This window comes from Aotus nancymaae, unplaced genomic scaffold (genome assembly GCF_030222135.1).
Source record: "Aotus nancymaae isolate 86718 unplaced genomic scaffold, 86718_ANA_hifiasm-v0.15.2.pri h1tg000036l, whole genome shotgun sequence".
NCBI classification, from domain to species: Eukaryota; Metazoa; Chordata; class Mammalia; order Primates; family Aotidae; genus Aotus; species Aotus nancymaae.
Window position 1 is genome coordinate 43,143,654 of NW_026988450.1, and position 24,164 is coordinate 43,167,817.

A 24,164-nucleotide genomic window follows, 5' to 3' on the forward strand; every position below is an offset into this window, starting at 1 on the left:
AAGCAGGCGCCATCAGCTGAGACTGAATACAGAAGAGGCAGATATGTCAGGACAAGGAGATGGAGAAAGGAAGAGCCAGCACCAAACACAGTACCTGCAATGTAAGTTTGCAACCAGTGCTGCAAGAATTAATGAGAAAGGGAGAAATGTATGTTTCTTCCTCCTTACTATCTCATAATCCCATGTAGTTTAATAAATCTAAGTACTAGCCAGGTACCTTCCCTCTTCCTTCTCCTAGCAAAGAAAAAGATCAGGGCAGAGACAGAAAGACTAGAGTAGAAATTATACTTGAGACACTGAACAGCCTGAGGTTTATATCATTTCTCTGTCTTGCTTTCCTTTCCTTCCCTCCCTTCCTCCCTCCCTTTTTTTTTTTCTTTGAGACAAGGTCTTGCTCTGTTCCCCCAACTGGAATGCAGTGGCATTATCACTGCAGCCTTGATCTCCCAGGCTTAAGCAATCCTCTCACCTCAGCTTCCCAAGTAGCTGGGACTACAGGTGTGTGCCACCATGCTCAACTAACTTTTAATCTTTTTTTTTAGAGACAGGGTCTCCCTATGTTGCCCAGGCTAGTCTCAAACTACTGGGCCCAAGCAATCCTCCCAGCTCAGTCTCCTGAAGTGCTGAAATTATAGATGTGAGCCACCATACTCAGCTATTTATATAGTTTCAGATTAATTTTATCTCAGCCATTCGTCTAGTAAACAAAATATGGTCAGCTCTCCATACCCATGGATTCTGCATCCATGGATTCCACCAACCATGGAATGAAAATATTATAAATACAAATAAAAAATAATACATTTTAAGATATAGTAAAACAATTATTTATATAACATTCACACTGTATTATTAGGTATTATAAGGAATCTAGAGGTGATTTCAAGTATACAAGAGAATGTGCACAGGTTATATGCAAATACTATACCATTTTATGTAAGGGACTTGAGCATCTATAGATTTTAGTATCCAATTCCCCATAGATACTGAGGAACTGTACACAGAGTCTGCATTTTAGCTTTAAGGTCTATAAAATCCCTCTAGCATCCATCACCTCTGAGGATACAACAACAAAATAAAGACCTCAAGGTATGAATTACCATCCCTGGAATAGTGAGATTTCCTTCTAGATAATGTACCATGCCCACAGTAATTTGTTTATCTATTAATTTTATATCTTTAATCCCAAATATTCTACTATTAGCATGACCTTTCATTGTTAATGAATCTTTTTCATACACACAAAATTTCTCCCATGAAAGAAATTATTTCTTCAACTTTTTTTTCTTATTTTATTTTATTTTTTTTAGAGACAGGGTTTCACCATGTTGGCCAGGCTGGTCTTGAACTCCTGACCGCAGGTGATCCACCCGCCTTGGCCTCCCAAAGTGCTGGGATTACAGGTGTGAGCCACCGCGCCCGGCCCTCATTTCTTCAACTTTCTACAATAGGTATGAATTAATGTGGGGTAAGGGGGCAGTGACAATGAAAAAATTAAATCTGAGACTATACTACAAATCATTACCTTTTTAAATGAAATAATCCATAATCATGCTCTGCAAGAAACATCATTGTTCTGATACATGTCAGTAAACAGTTGTAACTGCTCTCAGAGTTAGCTAGCGTAGCCAACAGACAGTCACAGATTGAGGCCATCAATTCTTTATTTGGTAGAGAATTGGAGAGTTGTTCCAGTTCAGAAATGGAACCTTCAGAAGAGCTTGGTAAAATAAGTGCAATGTCCTGTGGGGAGCAGGGAAAAAAGTCGATTTTTTAAATGATTATCACCATCACTTAGCACTTTTGAGAAATACATAAGTTAATATTCGGTAACTATCTCATTAAAATATTGTTGCTACTGTCCTATCCCAAACATATACTTTTAAACACATTAAGAATAAAGAGGCCGGGCGCGGTGGCTCAAGCCTGTAATCCTAGCACTTTGGGAGGCCGAGGTGGGTGGATCACGAGGTCAAGAGATCAAGACCATCCTGGTCAACATGGTGAAACCCCATCTCTACTAAAAATACAAAAAATTAGCTGGGCATGGTGGCGCGTGCCTGTAATCCCAGCTACTCAGGAGGCTGAGGCAGGAGAATTGCCTGAACCCAGGAGGCGGAGGTTGCGGTGAGCTGAGATCGCGCCATTGCACTCCAGCCTGGGTAACAAGAGCGAAACTCCGTCTCAAAAAAAAAAAAAAGAATAAAGAAATCATTTTTCCCTTTTAAAAAAGTTAATACAAGGACACACACCTAAAGGAGGATTTAAATATTTTACTTTACTTTTACTTTAAAACATCTTTAACAATTTTTTTCTTTCTGTTTTGCAGTAAGTATATTTTCTGTTTTCAAAAAGTTAAATTTAAAAAGTATTGTGTACTAAAATATTTAACTTACTGTACTATTGATTCATCTGCATCTTTTTTGGTTAATAAAGAAACTTTCAAGAGAAATAAAGTTTAATATACATTAATACTGCATTTAAGGATCAGCACAGTGGCTCACACCTGTAATCCCAGCAGTTTCAGAGGCCAAGGCGAGTGGGTCACTTGAGGCCAAGAGTTCAAGATGAGCCTGACCAACATAGTAAAACCCCCTCTCTACGAAAACTACAAAAATTGGCCAGACATGGGTGGCGTATGCCTGTAATCCCAGCTACTGGGAGGCTAAGGCAGGAGAATCACTTGAACCCAGGAGGCGGGGGCTGTGCTGCACTGAGATTGTGTCACTGCACTCCAGCCTGGCCAACAGGGCAGACTCCATCTCAAAAATAAAAAAAACAAGAAAAGCCCCCTGCAATTTAAAATATCAGAAAGTGGGACGGATAGAGGAAATAAACATTTAACCACAGTCTTCCAATAAAATATTCCCTCTACTTTACATATATACTTCTAAATTCAATGCTAAGTTTAGCTAATGATAATTCTAAAAACTCCCACTATTCTTTATAGAAGTAAACTGAATTTTACAAGAGCATTTTTGATTATGTTTTATCACCTTTAATTACTATAAAACAAGGCTCAAATCAGAAGGATAACATAGCAAAGTGAGGCCATCAATGAGATTTGTGTGACCAAGGCAGCTAGGATGTCATAGTGCTATTCAATGTAGTCATGTAACTCAAAGTGAATTATATAAGAAATACCAATCAAATGGACACTTTGAGGTACAAGGACTTAAAATATTTTTTCTACCAAGTCCCCTTTTTTGTGAAAATAAGTCATACAAGAAAAATGTTCTTTCTTGACCTGAGTCTTAAAATGTAATCAAACTGAGTATTTGTTAAGATAGAAAGTTAGTCTTCCAACATGGGACTCTATTTCTGTCTGAAAAAAATCACATTGATGACCACTCAGCAAGAGCATGCTGACAAGCTAAAATGCAATTAGGCATAGAAATCTCCAAAGATCTCAATCATAATGGGCTTTAAAAGTTAAAACAATTCTCATTAACCCATGAAACCATAAACTGGAAGTCAATAATATAAACAACAGGAAAAAATACTACTACTGTTAGCCAACATCTACAAGCAAAGTAGTCTGAAACACACTAAAAGTGTACTAACCTTCAAAAGTTGCCCTAACAGCGAACATATTAATTCAACCAATCACAAAGCTACGAAATTTAAGAATGACTTGGTGTAACTAGGCGCGGTGGCTCACACCTGTAATCTCAGCACTTTGGGAGGCCAAGGCAGGTGCATCACCTGAGGTCAGGAGTTCGAGACCAGCCTGACCGACATGGTGAAAACACCATCTCTACTAAAAAATACAAAAATTCACCAGGCATGGTGTTGTATGCCTGTAATCTCAGCTACTTGGGAAGCTGAGGCAGGAGAATCACTTGAACCCAGGGGACGGCGGTTGCAGTGGGCTGACATCCCACCATTGCACTCCAGCCTGGGCGACAGAACAAGACTCCATCTCAAAAAAAAAGAAAAGAATGACTTGGTATATAATGTAATTGGAAGGAAAATGAATTAGACCCTAAAAAATACAGAAACAGTGGCACATAAAGCACTTACCCAAGGTTATGATCTTATAAAGGAAAAAAATAAAGCTCTTCAGAGAAACCCATGAACAATAGCAGGAATAATAAAACACAGATAAGAGCCAAGACTTACATTAAGATGCTTAAATACACACACACACACACACACACACACACACACACACACAGAGAGAGAGAGAGATAGATACTATAAAATAAGTATAAATACCTGATCACAGAGAGACTGCAAAATGGATGTGATATATTCAACACACTGTTGGTGAATAACACTGTCTCCAGGAGACCGCACCAAAGCTAAAAGATCCTGGAATATCTCAGCATATCTTTCATCACCTTTAATAGTTCCATTAATTAGATGCAAAATAGCTAATTTACAAGCTTTGTGTGAAGCCAGAGCATCAAGAAGAGCAAGCAACCTGGTGGTTTGGCTAGTATACTGTTTTTCTTTATCTTCAGAAGTGCTGAAATAAAATCAATACATTTAGTAAACAATGTTTTTGATCTTAAGGCATTGTTTAACTAATATTTATTTCTCAATACACATCAACTTACACAAATTTTGCATAAAACATTTAATTCCTTGGATATAATGACAACTTCTCTGGAATTTTACAATTACTGCAAAAATTTTATAAATTCAGGTTTCCAATAATATGTTTTCTTAAATCAGAGCACTTCTTTAGAATTCACCATTTAAAAACCCAAAAAACAAGATCAAGATAGCTTGCACATGAAATGATGAAATAAAGCTTTCTAATTTAAAAAGTCTACAAGTATTCATATATAAATATGTGTGTATATGTAGGTATATGTGTATATTTACATGTATATATGTTATCTGGGCATCCCAAACCCTAGTTTCCAAATTATAAGGGAAAAAATATATCTGTGTCAAAAATAACTTGAGGAAAAAATTTTTAATGCAAAATGAAAATACCTTTGCAAGTCTTCTACAATCAAATCCAACACAGTTCTCATAATCAGAAGTGCAGTTGGTGAGGCAAGGTCACACAATTGAACACAAATACGCCGTAACATATGTTGAATGGGCTGGCAGGTTGTGCCAGAGAAAGAGCGAACTATTTCTTGGAGCAACTTTGCTTGAACATGAAGGTGCATGCTCCACAATTTTCGGGTGTTGAGTGCCACTGATATATCATGTGGCTCAATAACCTGTTAAAAAAGTATAATGTGTGTGTACGTACATTTTTTAATATTTATTTATAGTCACAAAAACTGTTCAGGAAGAACTGTTACGAAAAGAACACTTTTACTGCATGCTTAAAACATTCAATATTCTATTATACAGTTAAACATCTGCTTGAATTCAATGAGTCTAAAAAATCTTATTGTTCTCAGGTGAGCAGTTAGTTGAGTAGAGTCCATTGGTGAAGCAACCCAGTTATTGGCGAATTCTAACATATAAGGGGGGGAAAGGATTTAAAATAACAGAAATATGTAAGTACAAACATACATAACAGCATAATAAAACTCACTTTAACAAAAATTCATTTAAAATGTTACCCCCGTATTTCCTCAACAACCAACTTGCTTCAGTTTTATCTCCCCCTCATCCAGTTATTTTATGTCTTTTTGGGAGGAAGGGAGATGAGGGTTTTTGTTTTTTAACAAAATCACTGGCTTTTAGAAAAGTGTTACGCAGTCATTTATAAGATGCATGTTATATTGAAGTGATACCTGAGTTGTTTGCATGGGCAATGGAAGAGGCAGCAGCTCTGAAAGGAGTATGAGTCCAGAAAAAAATCCTTCAGGAACCTTCAAGATTGAAGAAAGTACTTCTTTTAACATTAAAGACCAAGTATTATTGGCCAGAGTCTCTTCTGAGATTGTGAGTTTTTCATTAACTCCTTGTGTAAAAGTCAGTAAAATATCAATGATATCATTCTGAATTTTCTGTTCATCACTATCCAAACGACCTGAGAGGGGGATAGAGCACAGGAGCATATGTAAAGTAACAAGCGCTGAAGGTACACGCATGTCCTTAAACTCAAAGGATCCACCTCTCAGGAGTTCCGTTAACATAGTTTTAAGAAGCGTGAGGGTGCAGCGAGCCATTGAAATAGTAGTAACTCTGTGAAGGGTAGTCCCCATGTTGACATGGAGCCTCCAAGGCTGAGTCAGAATACTGTTCAATTTTTGCAGAACTCGAATAAATGTGTCCATTCCTTCAGCAGAAAAAAGCTGAATAACGGCAAGATTCCATTTCAGATCTTTCTGTTGACCTTTATATAGGATAAGGAAAAGAAACAAAACTAATTATTTATATATTAAGATTAAGAATTATTAATCATTAAACTGAATATTTAATATTTAATTTATGATGATTTTTATATTTATAATTGATTTTTATAAATATTTATGACAAATGTTTATTTATATTATCACAAATATAAATTACGTTTAATAACTATTAAACTAAATATAATAAATGATATTTATTCTAGCCTTAAGAATGGTAGTTTTTAAAATATAGTAGCCACATTACCTTCAACAGGAGGTGGTGGGCATGCAACATTACAGAGAACACGTAAGGCAGTGGTAAGGCCAACTCCTTCTGGGGTCATCAAGTTATCAATATTCTTTAAAAATAAAAATGAACAGAATGTTTCATTTCTTAGTACCCATCAGATCAACAGAAAATTTCAGACAAGGAATTAGTTAAAAATATGAGCTCCAAGTTAAGAACATATAATATTTTATATTTATTAAGTAAATTTAAAACATGAATAAGGCCCTAGAGCTAAATGAATTTACCAAGATTATTTATGTCTGGCATATGTTGTACTATATGCAATATTATGTAAATAAAAAGAATCGAATGTACAAGCTCATTGAAAAGAACCAACCAGAACAAAGATAAAGAAATATAAGAGTTTAAAACGCCTTTTTCCTCCTCTTCTTTATTCTTTTTCTTTATTCTTTCTCTCTTTCTTTCTTTTAAAAAAAAAAAAAAAAGAGTTTAAAATGGCTACTTTCTATATACTCTTTTCATACATCTTCTCTGCCAAAAATGAAGCAATAACTATATTTTAAAAATCCTGTCGGGGCTGGGTGCAGTGGCTCAGACCTGTAATGTCAGCACTCTGGGAGGTTGAGGTGGGAGGATCACTTGAGCCCAGGAGTTTGAGACCAGCCTGGGCAACATAGTGAGATCTTACCTCTACAAAATATTAAAGACTCAGCCAGGCATCATGGTGCATGCCTATAGTTCCAGCCACTCAGGAGGCTGAGGTGGAAGGATCACTTTAGCTTGGCAGGTTAAGACTAGAGTAAACCATGATCATGCCATTGCACTCCAGTCTGGGCGACACAGTGAAACCCTGTTTGGAAAAAAATAAAGTGCCCTGTGAGTACTAAACTTCCTTCAAAACTGAGGAAGCAACAGGGAATGTTTTTGGCCTACATGACATAAATTTTTTTAAATACAGATACCAAGGGAGTCTAGTTTATTGTAGCCAGGTGGGGCACAGGTTAGAGGAAAAACAAATAAAATTGCCTATGTCCTTAGCACTTGCCTATGCTATGTTTCTAGGTAACAAATAGTTTTGTTTCAGTTTTCTTAGCTTTCACAGAACAGCATTATCAATGGTTTAAAAACTTGGGGCCAGGCGTGATGGCTCATGTCTGTAATCCCAGCACTTTAGGATGCTGAGGTGGGTGGATCACCTGAGGTTGGGAGTTCAAGACCAGCCTGGCCAACATGGTGAAACCCCATCTCTACTAAAAATACAAAAATTAGCCAGGTGTAGTAGCACACACCTGTAATCTCAGCTACTCGGGAGGCTGAGGCAGGAGAATTGCTTGAACCTGGGAAGCAGAGGATGCAGTGAGCCAGCATCAAACCACTGCACTCCAGCCTGGGCGACAGGCCAAGATTCCATCTCAAAAAAAAAAAGAAAAAACTTGGAAGAAATAACATTCAAAAAACATTACTACCTCTTAGCTCATGGTAGACTCTAGACAATAGAAAAAAAAAAAAGTTATTATCTCAGTTTCTAAGCCACAGTATGTAAACTTAAAAAATAAAAGAAGTCCCTTTCTCGCATATATTCCCCACTTTAGCTTCTCTCTTATTCTAATCTTTTTCCTTGTAATTCCACAAATTACATAAGGCAGCAGGGAGACATAGAGTAAAGTTTCAGTCTTGGATCAACTTTTTATAGTCCATGTTGGGATGAGAGCCACTTATAATAATCATAATTAATGGGAATTAATGGGATAAAGATTTATGTAAAAATCAACTTTTTTTTTTTTTTTTGAGATGGAGTCTTGCTCTGTTGACCAGGCTGGAGTACAGTGGCATGATCTCAGTTCATTCCAACCTCCGCCTCCCAGGTTCAAGTGATTCTCCTGCCTCAGTCTCCTAAGTAGCTGGGACTACAGGTGCCCGCCACCACGACTGGCTAATTTTTGTATTTTTAGTACAGATGGGGTTTCACCATGTTGGTCAGGCTGATCTTGAATTCCCAGCCTCGGGATCCGCCCTCTTCGGCCTCCCAAAGTGCTGGTATTACAGGCATGAGCCACCGCGCCCGGCCAAAAATCAACTCTTTTAAATACAGCATGTAATTCAAATTTCTAGAATTAAATTTCTTACTTATTAAATAGTTTTACTCAAATCGTCGCTATTTATTGAACATTGTTAATACTCACTTAACCATGCACAAGTACACCAGAATACATGACCATCTAAATTTACAGGATATTAATTGTACTTCTCCTAAATAAAAGAAAATGTAATGAAAAGCTCTAGATGTCATTTGAGGCTCACAGTAAGAACACGGAAGAATATGATGGTACCATAGGAAGTAAAAGTACTCTTAAGAGAGTTGGAGTCAAAGAAAACAAAGGCAGAGAAATCAGTAAAGAAAAATCTGAAGCAGATAAACCCAAACAACACTTTGCTGTGGGTCACAACAGCAACAGATTAAACAATATACATAAATTACTTTAATAGCATACACTGCAATTCCAAAACCAAGATGGCTTACATATTCTCTCGCTCTCTCACACACACACACAGAGAGATTTCACCTGCTAAATTAGAGAGATAATTCAAGATCCGTTCTGCCCTTCTAACTTGAAACTTTTTACGTATATATGAGTACTTTTAGTTCTTCTTCCTATGCTACACAATGGCTCAATTAAGGAACAGAGAAGAAAAAACAACTTCCATGACTAACAAACAATGCTGTAATTTTTTCCATTATTAATTACTTTATTTGAATATAAAATTTTAAAACTGCATTATGGGTCTTACGAATTTTAACTGTTATGAATTATTTCAACTGTAGATTTAAGCATCCGAAATTAACAAAGAGAACTAGCCCTACTGCAATGATCTGAAATTGGCCCTATCAATTTTCACCTAAATATTTTGAATGAAATTCTTTTTCAAAGATTAAAGTTAAGCTAAAACAGTTTTATTAAATAGAGCATTTAAAATACTTATGAATGTCATCAAGATGGTAGGTGATACTATTTCCATTTCAGAGGGAAAAACAGGACAGAATCCAGTAGTAAAAAGTAGTACAGTACACAGGGTTATGTGCATGTGTGTGTTCACATATGCATATAATCGCATATCCATCTACATGCATATACCAATCTGTACCCAGTCTAATAAATCAATCAAGGATACTTAACAATGTCTACATTATCTATACAAGTGATTCAATGCAGTATCACCATATACTAACACACAGTTTCAAAAAGTCAAAACACTTTTAAGTTTTACACTTACCTGCTTAACATATTCAATTAAGTTTGGGATGCAGTTAATTTCAAATCTAAGGTTTTTCAGAGGTTCAAGCCACTTGCCAAGTTCTTAAAAAGAAAAATAGTAATTTACAATATTTAAAAATAGAAGGCTTTATAACAAAGAAAGTATTTTTTCCAAACAAAAGCATTATTAGATTCATGTCGATTTCAATCGTCTACACTTCATACTGGGATGAACTTGTATCTAATTCTTTAAACAAGTTTTTCATTCTGTTGCTCAGGCTGAAGTACAGCACCGTGATCATGGCTCACTGCAGCCTCAGCCTCCTGGGCCCAATCAATCCTCCTCCCTCAGCCTCTGAAGTAGCTAGGACTACAGGCGTGCACCACCACACCCGGCTAATTTTTGTATTTTTTTGTAGAGATGGAGTTTCACCATATTTCCCAGATTGGTCTCAAACTCCTGGGTTCAAGTGATCCAACTACCCCAGCCTCTTAAAGTGTTGGAATTACAAGCGTGAGCCACTGTGCCCAGCTTAAACAATTTAGTTTTAAAATGAAATGTAAATACACCCTACTATACTGGCTCAGAAATAAGAAGTGCCTACTCCTAGTTATCTGGTTTCTGAACATTTCGATGCTTAAATGCTTAAATAGTCTATATAATTAACACATTTTTGCAACAATTTACAACATTAAAAATTATAAAAGACTGCTTAAAAATTAATATAACATAGTGTTTATTCACCTATCTTTGCCACTGACTCTCACACACCCCCAAAAAAAGTATAAACAAAATTTATTAATTTCAAAAGGAATCAAATCCAAGGGGAGACATTTTGCTGAGTGCCTTTTCCTCTAACAGAACTTTTAATTTTGTCAATTTCCTAATTTGCCTTTATAAAATTATCACCCCAAAAGAATGACAGCAAACTTTGTTTATAGAATAAACACAAACAAAATCTACCATTTGCTGCAAACAAACTCAAAATTCTCCCAGAAGGTATGCCATAACTCCTATATTCTATCACCAAAAATGTTTCTAGAAAAGCACTCTAATGTAAAAAGTAATACACCAGTTCCAAATGCCATATGGGAAATAGAAAATAGTAGCCAGGTCTTTCCTTGGTTCTACACTCCTCTACAGGAATTACAGCTGTACAGAAGTTATCTTCCCCGTGCATTTTAAAATTAACTCTTTCTTATATACAGAATATATATAGCTGAAAGATATAAGAAATAATAATAAAACAAAAACCAGAATACCCAACACCCAGAAAAAGTACTAAAGCACTAATAATACCTTCTGTATTATTAAGGCTTTAGTACAGAGAATAACTTCTGTACAGCTGTAATAAAATACCTAATTATAATTAAGTATCTTAAACTTTCCAAAGCTGCCCACATGAGGTTTGCCATAAACATCATTCAATATACATTTATATACTTTAAAAAATAATATTCATATTTACTATTCTTTACTTTGGGGGATAGCACAAATTAGATTTCTATGTTGTAATTTTAACAACTAGATTTCTAAGTTGTAGTTTGTGTTTTACGTAGAAATACATATACAGCAAAACACGCAGAAGCAAAACTACACCCAAAACTAACCTTTTGAGTTTGTCTTTAAACCTCTTCCATTTTGATTAGAAATCTCAACAAACCAGCAATTTTCATGACTTTCCAGAAAAGATACTTGTAAAAACTATTTCATTTATATACTAAAACATTTTATCAACCTATAGTTTTTATAAACCATCTTCATAAAAGGTAATTTCAGGAAGTTAAAAACAGTATTACTAGGTATATTATCAAAACATGATGAAGCTTTAATTACAGATATTCAAAGGTTTGTTCCTTCACATATCACAAACGCTTAAAATAAATTAAGTACCATACCTTGCAATTTAGCATTATTTTCATCTGCTTTACAAAGCTTCAAGAGAGATGCTGCATGTTGTTCTAGCATTTGAACATCACTGGAAGACTGAACCACCACCAAAATAAGTATGCATGCATAATTATAAGCTACTGACTTCTTAGATTTGGAATCACTGAAACAAAATAAGGTTTTTAAGTTTTGGACTAAAAAACCATGTTTTAGGAACAATTTTTAAAATATTTTCTTCTATTTGGCTTTAAAGATATCAATGAAATTTACAATAAAACATTTAATTGTCTAAAGACAAGAAATCAGATTTCATAGTTCATATCAAATTCACCTGAAACCATTACTTAAAAGTATACAAAAAGACTACATGTCACTATGGAAAATAAAATTCTATTAAGAAATAAGATCAGAAAAACAATGAAATATTAACAAGTATACTTCATTAGCAATGAAAGATTAGGAAGTATACTTTATAAGTCTCCTTTCAAATACTGTCCAATCTGGATAAATAGCAATGAGTGTGATCACCTGCTTTCAGCACTCAGTATTCCACTATAAACCTGTTAAGACATAGCTAGGCATGGAAACCATTGCTGTTTGCTTTTCATAAGTACCCTACAAAAGATCTGTCACTCAAGTAGTTGTATACCAAGTCCCCATTGTGAGGGCAGTTATCTGGATGTCATTTGCTTTGTGTGACATGAACCAGAAATAAGGCATATGTCTCTTGTTATACACTAAAACCCTCTACCCTACCAAGAAGGCTCTTCAAACATTATGATTCTCAATTTACTCATCCAGTCAAAGCAATTTTGAATCCAGAGCATGGTTTAGAAAAGGGCAGGAACCAGCAAGTGTGTAAGAGAAATAAAAGGAATATATACCATAAGGTACATATTCCTGTGCCTTAGAATTCCCCTCTACATAAAACAGCAGGGGGTACTACAATTGCAATCTTTAACACCATGCGTTAACTGAAGAAAGGTGCTAAAGAATCCATTTGATTGCTTTATAGCCACATCTTTCATTTTAGCGATTTCTGTCACTCTAACCTTTAACAAGTTATGTATTATATCAAAACTATAGCTTTTTTCCTCTCAAAACAATACCTTCTTTTAAGAAAGTAGACCATTAGTTCATCTGATTTTCTAACATCATAGGAAATTTAAGGAGTTAAGCAGGAAATTACCCTAAGGCTTCTTTGGAATAGTACTCCATTAGAGTAATAAGACTTTGGAGATTTTTCTCTAGACTAAAAACATGGCCAACAGCTGATCTTCCCACAGGATTAAAAGTAATCAAGTAAAGATTGTGCAGGGTTCCCAAGAGATCTGAATGGTCAGTTTCTTCACTGGCTGTACAATGCTGAAAATGGCTGAACAGTTCTGTAATACATTGCAATGTCTGTGTTGAGTCCTGTAGCCACAAGGCAAATGCATCATCAATAACACCGTCAGATTGGAGACCTTCCTCCTCATCTTGATCATAAAGGTGACACAGAGCTCGGATCAATAAATTTGTTGCTTCATATTCCGACATAAAAAAAAGAAGACCCTTCTGTGACTGTGCAAGAAACTTTAAAACATCTTTTGTGGCTTGCAGCACACCAGGGTGGGCACTTGTTACTGGAATTGACAGAAGCAAGGTAACCAACTCCAAGAAGTGATGACTGTGAAGATATCTGTGGAAGAGTTAATTGATATATATCAAGTCAGTGCAAAGCATTCTTCATTTACTCAATATTCAGACAAGACACTGGTAAAAATTTTTAATGACCATAATCCTTATCCTCAGTAACATACTGCTTTAACTGAAAACATAACGTGAGTGGCAAGTCTACTCTAGTCGAGGCCAAATAAAAGTGAAAGTTCTGTGAGGCTTTCTCCTACTTAGCACTCAACAGATGTTAAATAAATAAGTGTTGACAAGTTTTTTCTTTAAATTCCAAGCCTTCTTTCCAGAATACTTATCAAATGCTCCTTTTTCACCATGGTCCTACTTTATTCATGGCATGTTGGTATACGTAAATTCGTGTATCTAGGAAAAATATAGTACATACACAATCAGCACTCTGTATCTGTATTTGTGGATTAAGCCAACTGCAAATTGAAAATATTTTTTTAAAGTGTATCTGGGACTGGGTGTAGTTGCTCATGCTTATAATCCCAAGCACTTTGGGAGGCCCAAGGCGGGCAGACCACTTGAGTCCAGGAGCCCAAGACCAGCCTGGACAACATAGAAAAACCCTATCTCTACAAAAAATATAAAAATTAACCAGGCGTGGTGGCACATGTCTGTAATCCCAGCTAGTGGGGACGCTGAGCCCAGGGAAGTCAATGCTGCCACTGCACTCCAGCCTGAGTGAGACCCTGCCTCAAAAAAAAAAAAGCCTGGGCTGGGCGTGGTGGCTCACACCTGTAATCCCAGCATTCTGGGAGGCTGAGGCAGGAGATCACTTGAGCCCAGAAATTTCACACCAGCCTGAGCAACATAGTGAGATCCTGTCTCCACCAAAAAATTTTTTTTAAATTAGCTGGCCGTGGAGGCCCATGCCTGTAGTCTCAGCTACTTGGGAGGCTGAGGTGGGAAGATCACTTATGCCCAGTAGATTGAGGCTGCAGAAAGCCAAGATCATGCCACTGCACTCCAGCCTGGGCTAGGTGACAGAGCAACATTCTGTCTCAAAAAAAAAAAAAAAAAAAGAAAGAAAAGAAAAAATGTATCTGTAATGAACATATACAGACTTTTTTCTTACATCATTCCCTATACAATAATAGTATAACAACTATTTACAGAACATTCATATTGTACTATGTATTTTAAGTAATCTAGAGATGACTTCCAAGTATACAAGAGGATATGCATAGGTTATATGCAAATACTACATTTTATATTTTATATCAGAGACTGGAACATCCTTGGATTTTGGTAACCAAGGGAGGTCTGAGAACCAATCCCACAGACACTGAGGGATGCTGTACTATAGAAAAATATAGTATACTCAGATTTACTAGAGTAGATCTGAATTGGTATCTCTAGGAAAAAAAACTTTCAAATTATCAATTTTTAGCATTTAAACAGTTAATATTACCACACATAGCACTCTTTTATCAACTCTAAGAATTACTCCTTAATATACATAGTCTTAATGGGGAAAAGACCAAATTTACTTAACATTTCAAAATAGACACAAATGCTTCTGACAACTTCTTTGGGCATCAGTTTCCTTATCTATATGGGTTTCTTCCTTACCTATAGGCCATGCCAAATGTAAACTCTTTAATTTTTTTACGGGTTCTAGCTATGTTGCCCAGGCTAGATTCAAACTCTTGGCCTTAAGCAATTCTCTGGACTCAGGTGTCCTTTTGCCTCCCTAAACTCTTTTCCAAAATCATCTTTTTTCTTTTTTTTTTTAATTTTTATTTTTAGTTCTGGAGTACATGTGCAGGATGTGCAGGTTTGTTACATAGGTAAACATGTACCATGGTGGTTTGCTGCACCTATCAACCCATCACCTAGGTATTAAGCCCAGCATGTATTAGCTATTTTTCCTGATGTTCTCCCCCAACCCCCTGTCCTCCTGCCACAGGCCCCAGTGTGTGTTGTTCCCCTCTCTGTGTCCATGTGTTCTCATTGTTCAGCTCCTATTCGTGAGAACATGCAGTATTTGGTTTTATGTTCCTGAGTTAGTTTCCTGAGGATAATAGCTTATAGCTTCATCCATGTCCCTGAAAAGAACATGATATCATTCCTCAACTTTTTAAAAATGAAACTTAACTGGATTTTAAAGAAAAAAGAACTAAAACACTGTATTTTTTCAAATATTAAAAAATGGGGTAAAAGTCTGTCAAAAACATCTCTTGACTACAAGATAGAACCAGTTTAATGACAATTTCTTAATTTTTAACTAGTGACGATATAATTTTTTGAATGTTAAAAAGAATAAAAATTATTTATAATTCTGACTCATTCTCTTCCATTTTAGTCACTGCAAATGGTAACACAACAGCTTTCATAAATCCCTATCAAAATACTACTAAAAAGTAAATGAGAGGCCAGAACTTAATTCTGTCAAAAGCTGAAACCACCTCTTCAGTCCTATTACCATTTAAATCCAGGCATCTACTTCACCATAATAACACCTACCAGTAACTGTTTACTACAAAGGCAAACAAAACACTCAAGAAGACAAAATTCCAGAATAACTATGTTCTGAGAGCATCCTTCTTATGGACCATTCGGAGAATGGTTAAAATAGCAGGCCTCAGACTACACATCCTTAGAGGCCTGCTTGCAAGGCTGGCCACTGGCTAATTTCTGGGAACTTAGCTTTTGAGAGGGTTCCTGTGCCTATAACTGATAAGAATGGTTCCTTGTGCCTAATTTTTTGTTCAAACAATATGATTATGCTGAATACCTGCTTTCCTTCTAGGAGTCTGGAATTCTGGTTATAAGATAGGCAGTGAGTGCCTACATGGCTACCCACAATAAAAAAAATTGCATGCCAATTAGCTTGATATAATTATTCCACAATGTATACATGTATCATGGGTGATCCGCCCAAATTTTTTGAAAAGTAGCCTACACTGTTTCAAATCCTCATTGGCCAGTGACTTATCACTTACACTTCCTCTCCCACTGCTACATTAAACTACTTTTGCCAGAGCCCCAGTTGCAATCTATGTAGCAAAATACATGATTTCCTGTCCTTATCTTCTGAATGTCTGCACAGTATCAAAACAAACCATTCACTGCTTCCTAATACTATTTTCTTCCTTGGTTTCTACTCTCTCCTGCTTCTCATTTTGTCTTTATACTCCTTCTAATTATCCTGCCTAAATGCATACTCTGCCTGTCTCTTACATTTTACTGCTCCCCAACCTTCCATCACTGACCCATTGATTTCCCAGTACACAGTTTGTGTGGGTTGCCAGTATCTGGCCTCAAGTGTTCACTTAGGGCCTCTCTACCTTTCTTTCTCAGGGTTCCCCACAAAGCCATTAAAGGGTGTTCAGACCACAAGCAGGAATAGCTCAGAAGATAAAAAAGTTAATTCTTTGGATATCCTTGAACCAAAGCGGACAGTTGGTAGACAAATGCCCCAGCCTGAATGTTTTAGGGAGATAAGCAGGAGACACACTTTAAACAGTTCTTCGGAAGGTCCCCAGTAGGATGAGCCCCAGCTGTCCACAGCAATAATAAGTCTAATAACACTTCCTTTACTGGCTTTTCTCCTCGTCTTATCTTACTCTCTGCATGCATTTCTGCTTCCTAAGATAATCTTTCAAACCAAGAAACTGCACCCAAGACTTTGACTCAAGTTATAATCAAACTAAGACAAGGTCTGATAGTTTCAGCTAAAAACAGGAACTTGGGTAAGGTAAGTGGAGGTGTTAGTTAGAGTGGACACATATCCCAACTCCTGGTAATGCACTATGCTCCAAATCAATGAAAGTATTAATCACAAAAATAAGTAATAAAATAATTAAAATGCCATTTTTCCATTTTTATGTCAGGAAATTATTCACAGGCAAATGCCAAAAAAGAAAGTTTCAAAACAAAATTAAAAATATACTATGAATGCTAGTCCTAACAATGGCAAAACTGTATAAACAGATAACAAGAGAGGTAGATGGCAGATAGTAATGGAACCTTAAAGACATCTTTAACCAGGACTGTAAAATTAAGTTAGTAAAATATAATTTTAACTTACAATTTATTAAGAGTAATAGGTACAGACAGGTTCACAAAGAAAAGCTCTCCTTTGTATACCATCCCTTTGTACCACCTTCCCAGAAGCAAGTTAGCAGTTTCTCATTTATTCTTGCTCATAGACATGCTTATACAAACCTCATTGTTAATCATATCTTTTAGCAAAGTTCCCGATTTTGCTTTAAGAGCTAACATAATATACGCTCACCTACAGTAACATATTTCTCAGTTCCAGTACTGAATAACTGTTTTTGAAATATCAAGCATCCTTACACATAAATGAGTTACCTACAATCATATAAAAAGCAAAATCAACCACATAAAATTGCCTCCAATGATTTGTGAAATTTATTTCCCAAAAGACAAACATGTCTTACCTAAAAAGAACAGGGTATGGATCATCCCTCTCTGGAGGTCCAGTGATTCGTGCCATCGTTGGGAAAGACTTAACAGGAGGTTGGATCATTGTATGAGGTGCAGTTTCCATTAAATGGAAAACTTCTTCTAGGAGGTTAATAAGCCTTTCTATTTCCCCTTCACTTATATTTGAGGATTCCAAAAGATCCATATCCATAGAAACTTCTACCTCATTTTCATATTCTGGGTTTGTTCTCTCAAGTCCAGCATCTGTGTCGTGATCAGGTTCACTGTGGTTAGGAACAGATGAAGTCTTCTCTGCTAAATGGTCACCAACTCTTTTAATCTCTGACAAGATTTCATAGAAATGGCATTTTTGGAGAATAGCTGAACCAGCAGTAACGACCCTCACAGTCTGATCTAAAAGTATGAGTTCCAGAAGTTTTTGATAACCACATTTTTCATTCTGCCTACCTCTTAAAAAAGCTTCCATTCCTTCTGTCATACTAATGACACTGTCCAAAGCTTTAAAAGCATTTAACTTAAGAGAAGATGATACATGATCAGCAAACAGAAGCTCAAATAATCCATTGATCACTCCTGCTTGTAGCAGTCCCGTAACTCCTTGAGCCCCACATTCTGCTAGTGAGGACACTAATTTGGTCCCAGCTTTGAGCTGTCGGACATTTAAGGCGATAGGCTGGCGAAGTGCTACTTGTAAATTTAAAGCTTGCATGGTCCAGTCTACCAACTGGCTGAGGGAGTCTTGTTTTGTATTTTTTAATTGTAAGTAGCTTAACCCTTTTATTATTAAACTTGGAATTTCTTCTAAAGCTGTTACCCATTTTGCACCTCTATCTTCTCTATACAAATCTAAGAGTTCTGTTAACTTCACTGAGGCTTCGATTGCCCCTGAATTTTCTTTATCTGGACCTTGATCCTTCATTCTACTGATTTCAATTTCAAAAGTAGTCTTGTATGGACAGCTGAAGTATAACAGTGGTACAAGCTCCCTGTCATATGGATCATATGTCATAGGAGGAACTGAAGCTAAGTCTTCAGCAGTATATTCAACATCAAAGTTTGGATACTTAAATGTTTCACGTTCCAAGTCAGCAATTCCATCTTCATCACTGGAAATTTGTTCATAACCATCATCCCCTGAAAATTAGTATGAATAATATTTAAGTATTACATCATCTTGTCTAATGCATACATTCTGATTGATCAAAAAATAGTTTAATAAAACATTAACAAAATTTTCCTCAACAATATTTCCTCAACAAAATCAACTTCTGCTCCAACATATTATCCACAATTTTACAACATTTTATACTTTCTAACAGAATAATTATGGACAAACTTCTTTTTTTCCTGAAAGGGGTGCAACCTGAAAAATGGACAAACATTTTAAGCAAATTCCTCTGTATCTGTTCAATTTTACAACTAACAGAAGTAACATGCAGTTACTCTGTAACTAACTATGTAAATCAGAAATACCTCAAAGTAACAAAAATATTTGTCTCAGGAGGAAAGAAATTAAGCTTGTCCTCTTGAGAGATTATTTTTAAGATGTTAAAAAAAAACTGGTTATATTAAAGTTAAATAAGAACTAATATCATAATTATAAGGTTAAACCAAATATTTTCAGCAAAACCATTATAGATTCTTTTTATAACATTAATATCACATTCCTGAATTTTTATTTCTCTGTATTTGCCTATCACACAGTTTTGTAGGTCTCTATTATATTTTGATGGAAAATGTGTTCATTTAAATATGGCTGGGCATGGTGGCTCATGCCTGTAATCCCAGCACTTTGGGAGGCCAAGGCGGGCGGATCACTTGAAGTCAAGGTCCAGGAGTCTGAGACCAGCCTGGCCAACATGGTGAAACCCCGATTTCTACCAAAAATACAAAAATCAGCAATGCATGGTGGCGGGTGCCTGTAAACCCAGCTACCTGGAAGGCTGACGGATGAGAATCACTTGAACTCTGGAGGTGGAGGTTGCAGTGAACCAAGACTGCACCACTGCACTCCAGTCTGGGTGACAGAATGAGACTTTGTCTCAAAAAAAAAAAAAGAAAAAAGAAAAAGAAAGCTGCCTGCCTAAAATTTAACTACTTTTGCCAGTTAAATACAATAAATCTAAAAAGAATTATTTGGTAATCTGGGCATGGGGGAAGCTAAAAAAAGTATCATGTGATATTCTAGCTATTCGTTATTTTGTAAAAGAGCTGCTGTGATTCTCAAATGACTCTAATTTTCACTATCTGTAGAAAAAAGTAAAGGCAGATTATCTGTTATTTTTCATAAATGCTTTAACATTATAAGCCATTTCTTGGTCAAATTAAGAGCCAATCAGCTTGAGTACCTCTCACTTTCTGCTTTCAAAAGAAAAATAAAGCCTAATTAAAGGACTGTATCATACTACCACATGTACCTGTGTAATTGAGATTTTTCCCTTAAATTTCTAATAATAATGTAGCATTTGCTAAAATACCTAGATGGCAGACATCTTTAGGAATTCCACCCAGCTTTACCACTCCTTACTCTGAAAACAGCCCACCAAATCCCTAACCAACATGTATTTGCTACATGACCCTGTTTTCCTGGTGAAAGCTGATGCTGTCAATGGGAAACGCACATTGTAGCAAGTCAAACAGAAAACTGAGATACAGTCAGGCAGTTTAGGCTGGTTGGTTAAACAGAGACGATTAAAGTAGACACACAAAGCAGAGATGAGATGGATATCTCATTTCTAGTTATGCCTTGAGGCCTACCTACATTCTGACCAGTGGGTTTCTTGTAACCCATTTATCTTTGCTAGAAATTCTTTTGCATTGTTCAAAGCTACATCAAGTTACTTTCTAGTATTTAAACACAAAAATCCTAGCTAACATAACCCACCTTCACCTTCTTCATCCTCTTCACCTTCCTCTTCTTCATCTTCCTCTTCCTCCTCAGGGATACTGTCTACTGTATGTCTATCATCCTCATCCTCATCTTCTTCTTCTTCTACATCCACATCATCTTCATCATCTTCTCCTCCTTCTTGCTGTTCTTCTTCTACTTCTCCTTCATCAGAATACTGACTTTCCTGGGGAACAGAATTCCGATCAGGAGAAATGGGCTCAAAGTAATCTTCTCTATGAGGAGCATCCTCTTCCTTGTCACCAGACACTGAAAAATTGAGATTTAAGGCACAGATTATTGTAATGGTTTAAATGATACAAGGCAGCAAGACTGGATATGGCAACTACTTAATGACATTTTGGATGATGTAGCTCATAAATTCCCTTTAAAAAAAGTAGTAGAATTACTTGCTTTTAAAAATAAATATTGAATATACGCTGGGTGTGGTGGCTCATGCCTGTAATCCCAGCACTTTGGGAGGCAGAGGCAGGCGGATCACTTGAGGTCAGGAGTTCGAGACCAGCCTGACCAACATGGTGAAACCCTGTCTCTACTAAAAATACAAAAAATTAACTGTAATGGCGCGCACCTGTAATCCCAGCTACTCAGGAGGCTGAGGCAGGAGAATCGCTTGAACCTGGGAGGTGCAGGTTGCAGTGAGCCAAGATCGGGCCACTGCACTCCCAATTGGTGACAGAGCAAGACGCCGTCTCCAAAAAAAAAAAAAGAAAGAAAACAAAAATAACTGACTATACATGGTACAACTTCTACAGTGAGAAATAATAAAGTATACTATTTAGACATTCCTTCTTTTTAGCTTTTAAGTTACTATACAGATTTTTATCTTTTCCAATACAAACTACTTATTTTTATTTTATTATTATTATTTTCTAATAGAGAACAGGGTCTCCCTATGTTGCCCAGGCTGGTCTCAAACACCTGGGCTCAAGAGATACTCCTGCCTCAGGCTCCCAAAGTGCTAGGATTACAGGCATGAGCCACCACATCCAGCCCAATACTGCTGATTTTTAATTGGGACTCTTTTGTACACATCACTACAGCAAACTAACACTTTATTTTGACACAGCTTCAAATGAATTAACTTTCTTTTTTTTTTTAACAAGTTCACTGGCCAACAAAAAGAAAAACACAAGAAGTGGCCAGGCACTGTGGGCCAGCACTGTGGGAGGCCAAGGTGGGAGGATCACTTGAGTTCAAGACCAGCCTGGGCAACATAGGAAATTCCTTCTCTATAAAAACTAAAAAAATTAATCAGGCATGGTGGCATACACTTGTAGTCCTAGCTACTGAGGAGGATGAGGTGGGAAGGTTTCTTGAAACGGGGAAGTCAAGGCTGCAGTAAGGTGGCATAGTGCCAGACACTGTACTCTAGCCTGTCACAGAACAAAACCTGTCTCAAAAAAAAAAAATACAAAATAACTGCATAGCATGGGAGAGAATGCATCAAGATTTGATTACTAGCCCTAATTTCTTTAGTCAAAAAGCACTATCAGACAGGGTGGTGGCTTATGCCTGTAATCCTAACACTTTATGAAGATGAGGCAGATAGATCACTTTAGCTCAGGAGTTCCAGCCTGGGCAAAATAGTGAGACCCCCATCTCTACAGATATTTTAAAAATTAGCCAGGCATGTTGATGCACACCTGTAGTCCCAGCTACTTATGAGGCTGAGGTGAGAGGATCACTTAAGCCTGAGTGGTCAAGACTGCAGCGAGCCATGGTCACAGCAAAACTGCAGTGAGCCACTGCACTCCAGCCTGAGCGACAGAGTGAGACCGTCTCAAAACAACAACAAAAATGTGCTATTAACTGGGAGGGAAAATCTTAGCACTGGTTTTATTTATACCTGGCAGAGGCACGGGATCATCTTCATCGTCATCAGGTGGAGGGGGTCCTGGAGGAGTTCTTGGTCCCCTTGGCTGCGGTCTTGGAGGGCTTCCATTAAACTGATCTTCTTTCTCCCCATCAGCTAGTGTTTTATGAGAGACAGAAAAAAAACTTTGAAATTACAGATGACCCCCAAACAACATGGCTTTGAACTATGTGAGTCCACTTACATGTGATTTTTTTTTTAAAGGCATACAGAGATCTAAAATATGGTATTTGAGGGATGCAAAATCTGCATATGTATGAAGGGCTGACTTTTTGTATATGCCAGTTCCTCAGGGTGAGCTTCAGGACTTGCATATGCACAGATTTGTGTATATACAGGCAGTCCTGGAACAAATCCATCCCCTAAATAGAACAAAGATAATCATGTTGAAGTATAGGGAAATGAATGGGTGAAAAAATATTTTTCATCATTTGATATTTTCATCTTCAGAATTAGCTGATAATAAATTTTCCGGCTGGGCGCAATGATTCACTGTAATCCCAGCACTTTGGGAGGCCGAGGCGGGTGAATCACCTGAGGTCGGGAATTCAAGACCAGTCTGACCAACATGGAGAAACCCCATCTCTACTAAAAATACAAAATTAGCCAAGCATGGTGGCCCATGCCTGTAATCCCAGCTACTCTGGAGGCTGAGGCAAGAGAATCGCTTAAACCCGGGAAGCTGAAGTTGCAATAAGCCAAGATCGTGCCATTCCACTCCAGCCTGGGCAACAAGAGCGAAACTCCATCTCAAAAAAAAAAAAAAAAGGCAAAACTTTTCCTTACTGGCATCTTAGAAATTTTACTAATTAATTTATATTAATGACATTAAAATTTCTGACTTACCACATACTGAAAAAATACTTCTCATCATTTGAGATTTTTATCTTCAGAATTAACTGATGATAAACTTTTCCTCCCTGGCATCTTAACAGAAATTTTGCTAATTAATCTATATTAGTAACATTAGAATTTCTGACTTCCCATATACCAAAATATAATGCATACACTCTTAGGCTTGGGCATTATCCCAGAGAATGAAGATTTATTTTCATGCAAAAAAAGTACAAGAATGTTCAGCTTTATTTGTTGACAGTCAATGTCCTTCAACAGGTGAGCAGTTAAATAAATTTTGGTACATCCATATTTTGTAATACCACTCAGCAATAAAAAAGAACTATTTATATATAATAAGTTGAACTTCAAGGAAATTATGCTGAATGAAAAAAGTCAATCTCACAAAGATACTGCATGATTCCATTGATGTAACATGTGTAAAAAAATATAATTATGGCTAGGTGTGATGGTTCACACTTGTAATCCCAGCACTTTGGGAGGCTGAGGCCGGGGATCACAAGGTCAGGAATTCGAGACCAGCCTGGCCAATACGGTGAAACCCTGTCTCTACTAAAGATACAAAAAATTAGCTGGGTATGATGGCACACACCTATAATCCCAGCTACTAGGGAGGCTGAGGCAGGAGAATCACTTGAACCCAGGAGGTAGAGGTTGCAGAGAGCCGAGATCGTGCCATTGCACTCCAGCTTGGGCAACAAGAGTGAAACTCTGTCTCAGAAAAAAAAATATATATCTAAATATGTGTGTGTGTGTGTGTGTGTATACATATACACACACACA

General features: G+C 36.8%; 1 protein-coding gene across 1 annotated transcript in view; it reads right to left on the reverse strand.

The window, feature by feature from the left end:
* The window catches only part of VIRMA (vir like m6A methyltransferase associated), a 64,623-nt gene that overhangs the window by 17,536 nt on the left and 22,923 nt on the right, over positions 1 to 24,164 (reverse strand). Inside the window, exons 6-16 of the mRNA XM_012437935.3 lie at positions 22,500 to 22,622; positions 20,627 to 20,899; positions 17,736 to 18,876; positions 12,836 to 13,327; positions 11,655 to 11,809; positions 9,775 to 9,857; positions 6,517 to 6,610; positions 5,709 to 6,253; positions 4,948 to 5,183; positions 4,219 to 4,471; positions 1,526 to 1,743 (exon numbers count right to left, since the gene is read on the reverse strand). Coding sequence (XP_012293358.1) covers positions 1,526 to 1,743; positions 4,219 to 4,471; positions 4,948 to 5,183; positions 5,709 to 6,253; positions 6,517 to 6,610; positions 9,775 to 9,857; positions 11,655 to 11,809; positions 12,836 to 13,327; positions 17,736 to 18,876; positions 20,627 to 20,899; positions 22,500 to 22,622 — 3,613 coding nt within the window. The remainder of the gene's footprint in view (positions 1 to 1,525; positions 1,744 to 4,218; positions 4,472 to 4,947; positions 5,184 to 5,708; positions 6,254 to 6,516; positions 6,611 to 9,774; positions 9,858 to 11,654; positions 11,810 to 12,835; positions 13,328 to 17,735; positions 18,877 to 20,626; positions 20,900 to 22,499; positions 22,623 to 24,164) is intronic.